The sequence below is a fragment of the Cnephaeus nilssonii genome, assembly GCF_951640355.1.
Source record: "Cnephaeus nilssonii genome assembly, chromosome: 20".
Lineage (NCBI taxonomy): Eukaryota > Metazoa > Chordata > Mammalia > Chiroptera > Vespertilionidae > Cnephaeus > Cnephaeus nilssonii.
In genome coordinates, this window is record NC_137091.1 from 44,825,418 (window position 1) to 44,838,737 (window position 13,320).

General features: G+C 54.2%; 1 protein-coding gene across 3 annotated transcripts in view; it reads left to right on the top strand.

Annotated features, from left to right (window-relative positions):
- PRR12 (proline rich 12) overlaps nucleotides 1-9,824 on the top strand; it is a 36,759-nt gene extending 26,935 nt beyond the window's left edge. For all 3 annotated transcript variants that reach the window (XM_079760115.1, XM_079760110.1, XM_079760111.1), the window contains 5 exons: nucleotides 4,625-4,750; nucleotides 4,867-4,964; nucleotides 7,632-7,778; nucleotides 7,872-7,967; nucleotides 8,835-9,824. In XM_079760115.1, the coding sequence (XP_079616241.1) occupies nucleotides 4,625-4,750; nucleotides 4,867-4,964; nucleotides 7,632-7,778; nucleotides 7,872-7,967; nucleotides 8,835-8,981 (614 nt within the window). In that variant the 3' untranslated portion in view covers nucleotides 8,982-9,824. The remainder of the gene's footprint in view (nucleotides 1-4,624; nucleotides 4,751-4,866; nucleotides 4,965-7,631; nucleotides 7,779-7,871; nucleotides 7,968-8,834) is intronic.
- Nucleotides 9,825-13,320: the final 3,496 nt, after the last annotated feature.

Sequence of the window (13,320 nt, forward strand, 5' to 3'; positions counted from 1 at the left end):
CCAGAGGGTCCAGGTAGCATGAGCGAGACTGTCACAATAATAAGTAAATTAAAAATGCTTGCAGTAGCCCAGCTGGTGCGGCTCTGTGGTTGAACATCGACCTATGAACCAGGAGATCAGGGTTCGATTTTCAGTCAGGGCACAAGCTGGGGTTGCAGCTTGATCCCTGGTGGGGGGGGCGTGCAGGAGGCAGCCGATCAATGATTCTCTCTCATCACTGATGTTTCTCTCTCTCCCTCTCCCTTCCTCTCTCTAAAATGAATTAAAAAGAAAATAATAATACTAGCCAGGCCCTGGCCAGGTAGCTCAGTTGGTTAGAGCATCATCCCAATACACCAAGATTGCAGGTTCGATCCTGGTCAGGGCACATACAAGAATCGACCAATGAATGCATAAATAAGTGGAACAGCAAATCAGTGTTTCTCTCTTCCTCTCTAAAAATCAATCAATCAATTAAACAAAATTTTAAAAATAATACTAGCCAGTAGCTAACAACTATGGGCATCTCGTTAACGTGGTGGGCTGTCTTCTAAATTCTTTGCTCATCTCGCATCCTTTTCACAGAGGTGGGTTCTGCTCTTACCCTCACATACAGATGAGGAAACTGAGGCACCGGGCGTGTAACACCGCTGGGGTGTTGGAACGCAGCCCGAAGCGCCTCGGGCTCCATCCTCGCACACGGCACTGTTTTGTCTCAGAATGAGCAGGTTCTGAGGGCCGAGGGGACCAGCGTCGACCCTGGAGGCCCAGAGGCAGTGGTGTTTCCTGTGACTGGCTGGGGGCTCCAGAGAGGAGGCGTCACCTCTCAGCGCCTCAATGACCTCACCTGTCAAATGGGTTCATAACAGATAAACCACCTAGGAGGGTGTTTGCCTATTGTGGGTACCAGATGTGAGCTCCATGGCTTAGAATGATGTCTGATTTATGATGACAGTAACAACAGCGATACATGTATGTGCACGTATGTACAACAGTCAGGTGCTTTCCAGGCGGTAGGCACCCTTGTGAGCATTTTATGTCATTTTATCTCGACCTAATCCCTGCGAAGTCGGTGCTGTAGTTATCCTTGGTTTTCAAGATGAGAAAACGGAGGCACTGGGAGGTGACCTGACGTGTTCAAGGTCACACACTTTCAGGTAGAGTGCAGGGGTAGCAGTTTCGTTGTTTGCTTTTCATTGACTGATTGATTTTTCTTTATTCTTGTTTTTGCTTTTTTTTTTTTACAAGGTTTTTTTTCTCCTTTGAGACAAACCAACTACTTATAGTACAGCTAAGTACATACACAAAGTTAAGATTTTTCTTTATTCTTAATTTGTAATTTTTTTTTAACTTATTGATTGATCTGAGAGAGAGGGAGGGAGAGGAAGGGAAAGAGAGACTCGAAGAGCAACATTAGTTTGTTGTTCCACTTGTTTATGCATTCATTAGTTGCTTCTTGTATGTGCCCTGACTGGGGATCGAACTTGCAACCTTATCGGGACGATGTGCTAACTAACGGAGCTACCTGGCCAGGGGCAGGGCAGCTGTTCTAACAGAGACTAAACATACAGCTAGTCAAATGAGAGATGGAATTGTCTTTTCATCAAAGCCCTGAGATAGGTGGGAGGGTCATGGAGAATAAGTGGCTCTTCTCAAGGTTGTCTAGGGTCCCACTTTTCTTTCCTTTTGCTGTTCTGCTGTCCCCCAGCATGCTGCCTTTTTAAAAAAATTTTTTTTTTCTCTTATTGATTTCAGAGAGGGAGAGAGAGAGAGAAACATCAATGATGAGAGAGAATCATTGATCGGCTGCCTCCTGCACGCCCCACACTGGAGACTGAGCTCACAACCCAGACATATGCCTTAACTGGTAATTAAACTGTGACCTCCTGGTTCACAGGTCGATGCTCAACCATTGAACCACACTGGCTGGGCCCAGCATGCTATCTTCATCAGCATGCTGGGCCCCGCAGCCCTGTCAGTAGGAGTGGAGAAGGGCTTCACTTTTAAGTGACAGATTTGAGTGGGTGTGGCCCACATCCTGTTTCTCATATCCCATTGGCCAGAGCTAGTCACATGGCCAAAGCTAGCTGCAAGGGAGCCTCGTCTTTTTAACTGGTCCAGCTGTGCTGAATCAGGCCTGGTAGAAGCATTTAAAGCTGGGACTGAAAGGAGGTTTCCCAAAGGCCTCGATTTGCAGGTCTTTTCTTCCCTGGCCCTCAGTTGTTGTTGTTTTTTTTCTCAAACAAGTTTATGCATCCAAGTCCCCTACCATCTGGCTCACCTATTTAAAAACATATAATTCACTGGCTTTAGTATAGTCATAGAGTTATTCGTCTTGGTAATCAATTTTAGAACATTTACATCATCAAAGAGGAAAACCCTGCACCCTTTGGCTATCACTCCCCTCCCCTCCCTCCAGCCCTAATGTACTAGCTCCATAGATTTGCCTCTTCTGGACATTTCCGATAAGTGGAATCATACAATTCGCGGCCTTTTGTGTCTGGCTTCTTTCATTTAGCACAGTATTTTTGAGGTTCACCCGTGGGTTGGTGCTTCGTTCCTTTTCCTGGCTGAATTAATATTCCATTGTGTGGATCGACCCCGTTTTATTTATCCATGTACCAACTGGTGGGCCTTCGGGTGGTGTCCAGTGTTTGGTTAATGCTGCTATGAACGTACATGGACAGCCCTGGATTTTCGGAGCCTGGGAAATGGGAGCTGAACTTGGTACTCGTAGGGGGAGCAGTTTCCTTCCAAGGGTCAGTATCCATCTCTGGGTCTGGCCCCCTCCTCCCCCGCCCCGCCCCATTTAACCAGGACTCCCTCCGGGGGAAGGACTGGATACCCTGAAGGCTTTGCCCAGCTCCGGAGGCCTCAACACCAACCCTCCTGCTTGTCCACAACCTGCCACCCTCAATGTACTGGAAGGAGATGCTCTCTCCTCTCCTGTGTACCCAGTGAAAGTTCTAGAAAGAGGCTGCAGTGCCGTCTTCTCTCCTCTTCCTTTCATCCACTCCCATCCAGCTTCCTCAGCCTCTTCCTGCAGGTGCTTATTGAGCACCTACTGTGTGCCATAGCTGGGGCCCCAGCTGTGAACAGAACGGACAAAAACATGTGTCCTCACGGGAGCTCAGAGTCCAGCCGGGGAGGCGATCAGATAACGATGTTACGCAATAGAATACAAAACAATATGAAAACCCATCGGTGTGAGGCCGGGGGAGGGTTAACGGCAGTTGAGAAAAAATAAATCCAGGGAAGAGGATCCAGGCGGAGTCCTGGGTGACGTTTTCGGGGAAGGGAGAGAGTTAGGGAGGCTCCTGGCAATGACATCGGAGCAGAGATCTGCACGCAGCGGGGTCATGTGACTTCGAGGGAGAGAACATTCCAGGCTGGGCGTGTCAGGGGATCAGGAAGGAGGCCAGTGGCTGGAGCAAGCAGGAGAGGGTGACACTGGAAGGCGGAGAAGGAGCAGGACCAGATCGGGGAGGGACAGGGGGCCTGGGGCTTTGGGGCCGAATGGCAGGGTTTCACCCCGAGCCACATAGGAGACGTCGGTGGGTTTGGGCTGAGGCCTGATGGGGTCTGACCCCCCACTGCCAAGTGGTCACGCCAGACGCTTGAAACGGCTGTCACCAGGGACCCTTGATCTGCATACACCAAGTGCACATTTCTCCTGCTGCTTCCTTCCGAAGGGGGACGCTGCGCCCTCCTCGGGGCCTCCTGCTTGTCTTTTCTCCCCGACGCTCTCCCTCCTGAGGGTCCCTCCGTGTCCTGTCCTTGGCCTTGTTGCTTCTCACTCTCCACCGCTCCTTTGGCAGGCTCCGACAGGTTCCCGCGAGCCTCAGGGTTGTCTCTTCCCCCTGGCCACCCTCCAGGCCTCCCACAAGCCCCCTCCCTCCAGCGCCCACTGAGCGCCTTGTCCTAGATTTCCTGTCTCGGGGACAGTCCCCTTGGCCACTGAGCCACCAGGCCAGACCCTCCGGGCACCATGACACCTGAGAAGTCCCCAGTCCTACCCCTCGCTCGCTGCCCCATCCCCCTCTGCTCTTTCCCACAGCCCCACCCCCACCCCCATCTCCATAGCCTGTCCCTCCTGCCCTGCTCCAGCCTCATCCTTTCTCACCTGGTCCATTGCCCTGACCTCTGGTCTCAGGCCTCCAGCCGGTCCCCCACATGGCCTCAGAGGGGTCCTGCTACACCTTCCCACCCCTCCCCTGCTCACAGCCCTCCGTGGCTTCCTAGCACCCACCAGGGAAAGCCCTTGCCCTTTGCCCCTCTCGCTGGGGGCCCGGCCTTGTCTGGCTTGCACAGATAACGTGCAGTCTGCTCCTATCTCCTCCCTCCATCTTGCCCTCTGTGATCTGATCTCTGACTTGATTCACCGGTTTAGAAACCAACTAAGCTGCTTCTTTAGACTTGGTTGAAGCTGCATGGAACTCGTCAGACATGAAGCTTACCAGCCGGGAATGCTGTTTCCTAATGTCCTTCCCTATCACCGGTTCCTGGCAGTCCGCCCCGTGGGCTTGGGCCTCCCGGAGAGCCGGGGTTTCTCTCCTGGTCCCTGGTGCTTAGAACACGGTCTGCAGCCTCCGGTAGCGCCAGAGCAAGTCGGAATCATGAACTCCCATCCCATGTTTTCCCCCAGAGCGGGCAGTACCGGGGCGTCTGCTGAAGACCCGGGCGATGAGGGAGATGTACCGGAGCTACGTGGAGATGCTGGTGAGCACAGCGCTCGACCCGGACATGATCCAGGCCCTGGAGGACACGCATGGTGAGCTGAGGCCTGGGGGAGGGAGCTGGGGAACCCTCCTTTGCCCCCCACGCGTTGTGGGGCCCGGACTCTTCTGACGCGCCCCCCCCCCCCCCGCCCCGCCCCGCGTCTCCCAGACGAGCTGTACCTCCCGCCCATGCGGAAGATCGACGGCCTCCTGAATGAGCACAAGAAGAAAGTCCTGAAGCGGCTGTCGCTGAGCCCAGCCCTGCAGGTGCGTGGGAGGCTGGGCAGGCGGGGTCTGGGCCCGGAGGTCAGGCATGGAGGACACGGCACCTGTGGGCCAGGGCAGTGGCCCCCAGAACATCTGGAGGGAGCGTCGGGCTTGGCCAGGAGAAAAGTTGAGAGCAGGGGTCCTGAAGGTCTGGGATGGGCTGCTGGGAAGGCCCAACAGAGTGCGGTTGTGGAAGGCAAGTTTGGGGACAAAAGGTAAACTGAGGCCTGCACGAAGGGCTCGTTGACATAATACGGGCTCTTTGACACAGAATCTCAGGCTTCAGTATATATATTATTTAATATATTTTGTTGATTTTTTTACAGAGAGGAAGGGAAAGGGAGAGTTAGAAACATCGATCAGCTGCCTCCTGCACACCCCTCACTGGGGATGTGCCCGCAACCAAGGTACATGCCCTTGACCGGAATCGAACCCGGGACCCTTCAGTCCGCAGGCCGACACTCTATCCACTGAGCCAAACCGGTCAGGGCAGTATTTTTTTAAAATACATTTTTATTATTGCCGAAACCGGTTTGGCTCAGTGGATAGAGCGTCGGCCTGCGGACTGAAAGGTCCCAGGTTCGATTCCGGTCAGGGGCATGTACCTTGGTTGCGGGCACATCCCCATTAGGGGGTGTGCAGGAGGCAGCTAATCGATGTTTCTAACTCTCTATCCCTCTCCCTTCCTCTCTGTAAAAAATCAATAAAATATATTAAAAAAATTTTTTTTAAATACATTTTTATTGATTTCGGAGAGGAAGGGAGAGGGAGAGAGACACATCAACGATGAGAGCGAATCATTGATCGGCTGCCTCCTGCACACCCCACACTGGCATGTACCCTTGACCAGGAATCGAACTGTTATCTCCTGGTTTATAGGTCGACATTCAACCACTGAGCCATGTTGGCCAGCTTATCTACATGATTTCCCTCTGGAATGGCTAGAGTTCTGGGGTGGAATATCAGGGTGGCTCCAGGAATTCTGGGATAGAATATAAGCCCTGAGATTCTGATAGGGAAGTTAGTGTCATGCTGAGAATCTTGGGATAGAATGTTAAGGTGACTTGGATTCCTGGGATGGAATGTTAATCCACCCAGAAAATTCTGGGGGGCTATACGTCTAGGTCAGAGAATTCTAGGATGGGTTTTAGGCTGGCTTTGGAAATTCTTGGTGGAATGTTAGTTTGCATCAGAAAGTAGGGCCTAAAATGTTAACCTGGTTATACAGCCCTGGCTGGGATGTTAGGAGCAGTCTTGAGAATTCTGGGATTGGCTGTTAGTCTGGCTCTGAGAAGTCTGGGTAGGATCTCCTGCTAGGGTTAAGAATTCCATTATTTGGCTCAGTGGATAGAGCATTGGCCCTCGGACTGAAGGGTCCCGGGTTCAGGTCAAGGGCATGTACCTTGGTTGCAGGTTCCCGACCCTGGTCAGGGCACATGCAGGAGGCAACCAATCAATGTGTCTCTCTCACATCAATTTTTCTCTCTGTCTCTCCCCCTCCCTTCCACTCTCTAAAAATCAATGGAAAAATATCTTTGGGTGAGGATTAACAAAAATAAAATAAATAACAATCAGATCTTTTTGAGAAAAAAAAAATCCATTATTAAAAAAAAAAAGAAGCCCTGGTCAGATAGCTCAGTAGGTTAGAGCCTCATCCTGATACGCCAAGGTTGGGGGTTCAATCCCTGGTCAGGGCACGTACAAGAATAAACCTATGAATGCATAAATAAGTGGAACAACAAATCGATGTTTCTCTTTCCCCCTCCCTCCCTTCCTCTTATCTAAAATCACTTTTAAAAATCATTTTAAACAAGACAAGTCGTTATAGAACATAGGCATACCTCATCTTATTGTGATTCACCGATATTGCTTTTTTTTTTTTTTTTTTTTACAAATTGAAGGTAAGACCCTCCAGCAAAAAGCTTACAACTTGCAAAGGCTCAGATGATGGTTAACATTTTTTTGCAATAAAATATTTTTAAATGAAGACATGTACATTTTTTAAGACAGAATGTTATTGCACACGCAATGTTCTACAGTATAGCGTAAACATACTTTTATATGTACCACCTGGAAACCAAAAATTGTGTGGCTTGCTTTACGGCGATGCCCGCTTTATGGCGATGCCCGCTTTATTGCGACATCTGCTTTACGGCAATGTCCGCGTTATTGCGGTGTCTCTTTACGGCAATGCCCACTTTATTGCGGTGTCTCTTTACGGCAATGCCCACTTTATGGCAGTCAGTGGTGGAGTGGAGCCCGGTGTCTCCGGCGTATTCCTGTATTAGGGTCGGTCTGTGGGTTACGGGATGGAATGGCAGCCTGGCTTTAGGATTCTGGGATGGAATGTTGCCTGGCGCCAGGGATTCTGGACTTCCGGCTGACTCGGAGAATTTTGAGTAGGATGTTGGGGTAGCTCTGAGAGTCCTGGGTGGAAGTTAGGTGACGGAGAATCCTGGGCCGGGAACAAAGCACTCACAGGTCACCCGGCAGGCCCAGGCTCCTGGGTCCTTGGAAGAAAGCGAGACTCCCAGTTGTCTCTTGATCTACAGCCTGGGGGAAACTAAGGCATCTGACGACTTTGGGGAACCTGAGAACTGGACGGTGGGTTTGGGGTGTGCGGGTCCAGAGGGGTGTCCCACTGATCCCTCACCCTCCCTCCCACAGGACGCCCTGCACACGTTCCCGCAGCTGCAGGTGGAGCAGAGCGGGGAGGGCTCCCCTGAGGACGGGGCCGTGCGGCTGCGGCCGGCCGGGGAGCCCTACAACCGCAAGACGCTCAGCAAGCTCAAGAGGAGCGTGGTCCGGGCCCAGGTGGGGCCGGGGAGGGCGGGCAGGGTTGGAGGGGGAGGGGGGTGCTGCCCAGTGCTGGGTGGATGCTGAGGTTTCTCCACCCCATCTGCCCAGGAGTTCAAGGTTGAGCTGGACAAGTCGGGATACTACACGCTCTACCACTCACTCCACCATTACAAGTACCACACCTTCCTGCGCTGCCGGGACCAGGTGAGTCCCCCCCGCAGCACCCTGGGGAGCTACCCCTATTGGGCTCTTCCGTGGATCCAGGGGCCTAGCCCCAGCCCCTCCTCCCTCAGACCCAGGAGTCCAGGCCCCCAGCCCCTCCTCCCTCAGACCCAGGGGTCCAGGCCCCCCAGCCCCTCCTCCCTCAGACCCAGGAATCCAGGCCCCCCAGCCCCTCCTCCCTCAGACCCAGGGGTCCAGGCCCCCAGCCCCTCCTCCCTCAGACCCAGGAGTCCAGGCCCCCAGCCCCTCCTCCCTCAGACCCAGGAGTCCAGGCCCCCAGTCCCTCCTCCCTCAGACCCAGGGGTCCAGCTCCCAGCCCCTCCACCCTCAGACCCAGGAGTCCAGGCCCCCAGCCCCTCCTCCCTCAGACCCAGGAGTCCAGGCCCCCAGCCCCTCCTCCCTCAGACCCAGGGGTCCAGGCCCCCAGCCCCTCCTCCCTCAGACCCAGGAGTCCAGGCCCCCAGCCCCTCCTCCCTCAGACCCAGGAGTCCAGGCCCCCAGCCCCTCCTCCCTCAGACCCAGGAGTCCAGCTCCCAGCCCCTCCTCCCTCAGGCCCAGGGGTCCAGCTCCCAGCCCCTCGTCCCTCAGACCCAGGAGTCCAGGCCCCCAGCCCCTCCTCCCTCAGACCCAGGAGTCCAGCTCCCAGCCCCTCCTCCCTCAGACCCAGGGGTCCAGCTCCCAGCCCCTCCTCCCTCAGACCCAGGGGTCCAGCTCCCAGCCCCTCCTCCCTCAGGCCCAGGGGTCCAGCTCCCAGCCCCTTCTTCCTGGACACTGATCCCTAGACCCCCGCCTCCTGCCACCCCAGGCCGCGGTGGCCACCTGCCCCAGCTCCGTGTTTAAACCCCGCAGACCCTGGCCATCGAGGGCGGCGCCGAGGACCTGGGCCAGGAGGAGGTGGTCCAGCAGTGCATGCGGAACCAGCCGTGGCTGGAGCAGCTCTTCGACTCCTTCAGTGACCTGCTGGCCCAAGCACAGGCCCACAGCCGCTGTGGGTGACCCCACCTCCTCCTGGGGGGCGGAACACCTCCTCCTTGAACCAAGAATTGGGACAGAACTGTGTCTTCAGGCGCTAACCCCTAGGCCCTGTTGCCAGGGAACAGGGGAGGGTCACTGGTCAGGGTGTGTCCGTGCTGTCCCTACAGGGCAGGGTTCAGAGTTCGACTCGCCTCTCTCCCCAGCCCTCTCCACTCCCTCCCCATTCCTCCCACTGTCCGGTGTACAGAGAAATTATTTATATATATGTATAAATGTCTATTTAGTAACGGTTTCCCTCTCCCCCTTGCCCCATTCCCCACCTCCATGGCCATTGCCCTCACCCCCTCCACCTTGTACATAATGTATAGGAAAAATCTATGTATGGTTGAGGGGGGTGGGGCTGCTTTAGAGAGCTGGGGGACCCACTGACCCCCAAGCCCCCCCGTTACAGGCCAAGATCTTTGCTAAAGGCCATTCCCTCCCCAGGGCTTCCGGTGTCCAGTGGGAGGGGGAAAACGCATCTTGTTAATTATTTTTAATCTTATTTATTGTACATACCTGGGGCGGGGGCTGGGGAGGTGGAGGGGGGAGAAGGGTCCCCTCCTTTTGCCCCTCCCACTCCTTTTCTACTGCGATTTGTCTGTGTCTCCCCCGCCCCAACACACACCACCCCCATCCCATTGTTGTCTGGATGTGGTTCTATTTTTTATCGGTCTCCCCTCCCCTCTTCCCTCTCTCTAACCCCTCTGCTCCCACCTCCCCTCCACCCGTTGTCTCTTGCTCTTTCTTGGGCTTCTGTACAACTCAACTTGTATACACTGTGTACACACAACCAGCCAAACGAAAACCCAACGGCAAACACTTTATCGTCCGGCTGGCGTGGCTCTGTCCTGCGGCGTCTTGGGCGGCCCTGGGGTGGCACGGGCAGAGGGTCCTGAACTGGAATGCGGCCTTTCTGGAGCCCTGGGTGGTGGTCGCGCCGGGGACCATGTATCTGTTGTGTCTCGCTGTGTAACAAATAGCCCGCCCCAAAATTTAGTGACTTAAAACAAGAAGCATCATTGTATGGTTTCTGAGGATCAGGAATCGGGGGGTGGGTTAACTGGGTGGGGCTGGCCTAGCTCTGTCACAAGGATGCCATCGGGCCATCAGCCGGTGGGCAGGGGTTCTGGGGGAGGGAGGAGGAACCGTGGGACAGTACATCTGAGCCATCTTATTCCCAGGGCGGCAGGTGGGACTCAGGGGAGCAGTCCTCAAGGATTTGGCTGGAGTTTCAGGATCTACTTTTATATATATATATATATTTTATTTTTTTTTATTGATTTTTTATAGAGAGAAAGGGAGAGGGAGAGAGAGTCAGAAACATCGATGAGAGAGAAACATCGATCAGCTGCCTCCTGCACACCTCCTACTGGGGATGTGCCCGCAACCAAGGTTCATGCCCTTGATCGGAATCGAACCTGGGACCCTTGAGTCCACAGGCTGATGCTCTATCCACTGAGCCAAACCGGTCAGGGCTCAGGATCTACTTTTAAGGTGGCTCATTTGCATGACACTTGGCTGGAGGCCTCAGGGCTTTGCCACATGGACCTCACCCGCCCATAGGGCAGCTTGAGTGTCTTCAGAGCATGGCAGCTGGCTTCCCCCAGAGCCGTGGTTGGCAAACTGTGGCTCACGAGCCACATGCGGCTCTTTGGCCCCTTGAGTGTGGCTCTTGCACAAAATACCACGGCCTGGGCGAGTCTATTTTGAAGAAGTGGTGTTAGAAGAAGTTTAAGTTTAAAAAATTGGGCTCTCAAAAAGAAATTTCAATCTTGTACTGTTGATATTTGGCTCTGTTGACTAATGAGTTTGCCGACCACTGCCCCAGAGCAAGGAACCCAAGGGGAAGGGCAAAGAGAAGCCATGAGGTTGGTTTTGTTTGTTTGTTTTGTTATTTTTTTATTGATTTCAGAAAGGAAGGGAGAGGGAGAGATAGAAACATCAAGGATGAGAGAGAATCATTGATCGGCTGCCTCCTGCCTGCCCCACACTGGGGATCGAGCCCACAACCCAGGCTTATGCCCTGACCAGGAATCCAACTATGACCTCCTGGTTCATAAGTCAACGCTCAACCACTGAGCCACGCCGGCCGGCCACAGAACCAACTTTTTAGTAAGCTCCCGGGAGGATTCACATGCACATGCAAGTTTGGGGAGCAATGTTCTAGGACAAGAACTTGCAACCTGGAGTTCAGCTGGTAGTATTCTAGAACCTGGCCTATAGAGCAGTGAGTAAGCCATTCTAGAGCCTGGACACTTTTCAACAAAGATAGACTCTTGATGCTCTAGAATCCCCGTGTCAGCATTGCGGGTGGCTGCTCAGTGGGGAGAGATCCGGTGAGATGACGGGGTAGAGCATTCGCACCCTAGTTTCCCAGGTGAAGTTGAGGAAGAACCCCTGTTGTCCTGGAACCTTGGATGTTGTCTAGACCATCCCCACTGTTATTGATGGTTTCACAGAATGGCTAGAAACATGTGAGAACATAATGGGAGTTAGTGATGGGCCGTGGACTTTCTGGAATCCTCTTAATCAGTTAAGAGCATTGAGAATGGACTTAAACCCTGGGATGCTGAGCATATAGCCTCGGAGGGAGTGGTGCATTCCAGGTTCTGGGTTGAATGGATGCCAAATGGGGACCAGAGTCTCCAGGATCAGCGTTGTCCCAGGACAGACTCTGTCCTAGAAAGTGGATGGAGTGGTCAGAAGGTGGGCGTTGGGGTTCCAATAACCTTGTGGTTGGCCCTTTGTAATCCAATTGTTCCAACTGAATCCCAGCTCTCCACACTAACTCGACAAGCTGGAGAATAGCCTCCCATCCTCAGTTTTGTCATCTGTAAAATGGGCTTTCGGCAAGATGAAGGAAACCTGTTTGAAGCACTCGGCACTGCAGCACTTGGCTGCTGTTACCCTTAGCAGGAGACCTCAAGTGTCAGAGGTCCAAGAGATGGCGAGAAGGACTGAGAGACAGGCTGACAAAGATGGACAAAGGACCCAGAGAGACAATCCTTGACAGGGCCCGCCAGCGCCCAGGGGAGGCAGGAACCAGAGAGGAGAGACTCACGGGTGCACACATGTGCCTAGGGCGATGCCAACTAGGTCACGCTAGCCTCTTGCTGCTGCCTGATGAGTTTGGAATGGCGGTGGCTGCGAACCTTCCAAAAATGGCCTGCCAGTTGTCGTGCGGGTTTGTGTGTGTGCCTTGTTCTGGGGGCAAATGGGAGCTTTCATTGGCTTCTCCAAGTGCATCTTGGTCCTCCAAGAGGCAGGGTGTCCCGGCCAAGGACTTGGCCCTGTTAGGCAATGCCGCGAGAACTCAGACCTTGTGCTAGGGGCGGGCCTCACCCCTGGCTGGGACTTAGGTGGGGGTGTTGGGTCTTATGTGGAAACTGCTAGAAACATCCCCCCACCCACCGGCCCCTCCCCGTCCCCCAGAGGTGGGCCTCACGGAGCAGGCGTTCTGGGGGAGGGGGAGCGAACTTGCGGGACAATACATCTGAGCCACGCCGATTCCCCGGGCGGAAGGTGGAACTCGTGCCAAGGATTCTGTGATAATGAGACCCGGAAAGGGATAGCCAGCAATCATTGTTCTGATCTGGAATACAGAGGGACATTCATGGTGCTGGGCACGGTGCTGGCCGCCTATGCGCCTCCTGCCCTGGGAAGTGGCTCTGTGGTCGCCCACATCACAGGGCACAGATGACAAGACAGGCTCTGCGACGGAGGTGGCGGAGCTGGGTTTGAACCCAGGCAGCCCGCGGCCGGGGCCCCTGCAGGACCATCGCTGCCCCCGGGCCCAGGAAGTGGGTTCTGGGTGGGTGTGAGGAGAGCATTTCTGGCGGGGACACGGATGTGGGGGGGAGGGGCCGGAGATCATTGACTGGTGACAGCTCATCGGGTGGAGGTCAAAGTTCAGGCCTGGGGACATGTGGGATGGTGTTCTGGCCTGGTGTGTTGAGTGAGTTAAGTGTTGGGGTTCAACAACACCTGTCCAGTGGGCTTGGGAGATGGGTGAGTGGTGGTCTCCAGCCTTCTAGGTGAGCAAATAGAGCACGGAATTAGGGGTCCTGGGTTGAATGTGGGGGAATCAAAGGTTTCCAAACGGAAGAGTCCTAGCAACTTACGTCTGGTGGCCTCAAGATACCCCCCTCCCAGGAGAGAGGCCCAGATGGGGTGTGTCCACACCAGCCCCAAGTCATCAGCCCAGTTGGGAACTTTCTGGAACTGAGAACTTGCCAGCTGGCTGCTCGGACACCAATCCGTCCACCTGTCCCTTTCTCCTCCGGCCAAAAGCCCTTGCAAACATACATCGGAGGTGGGA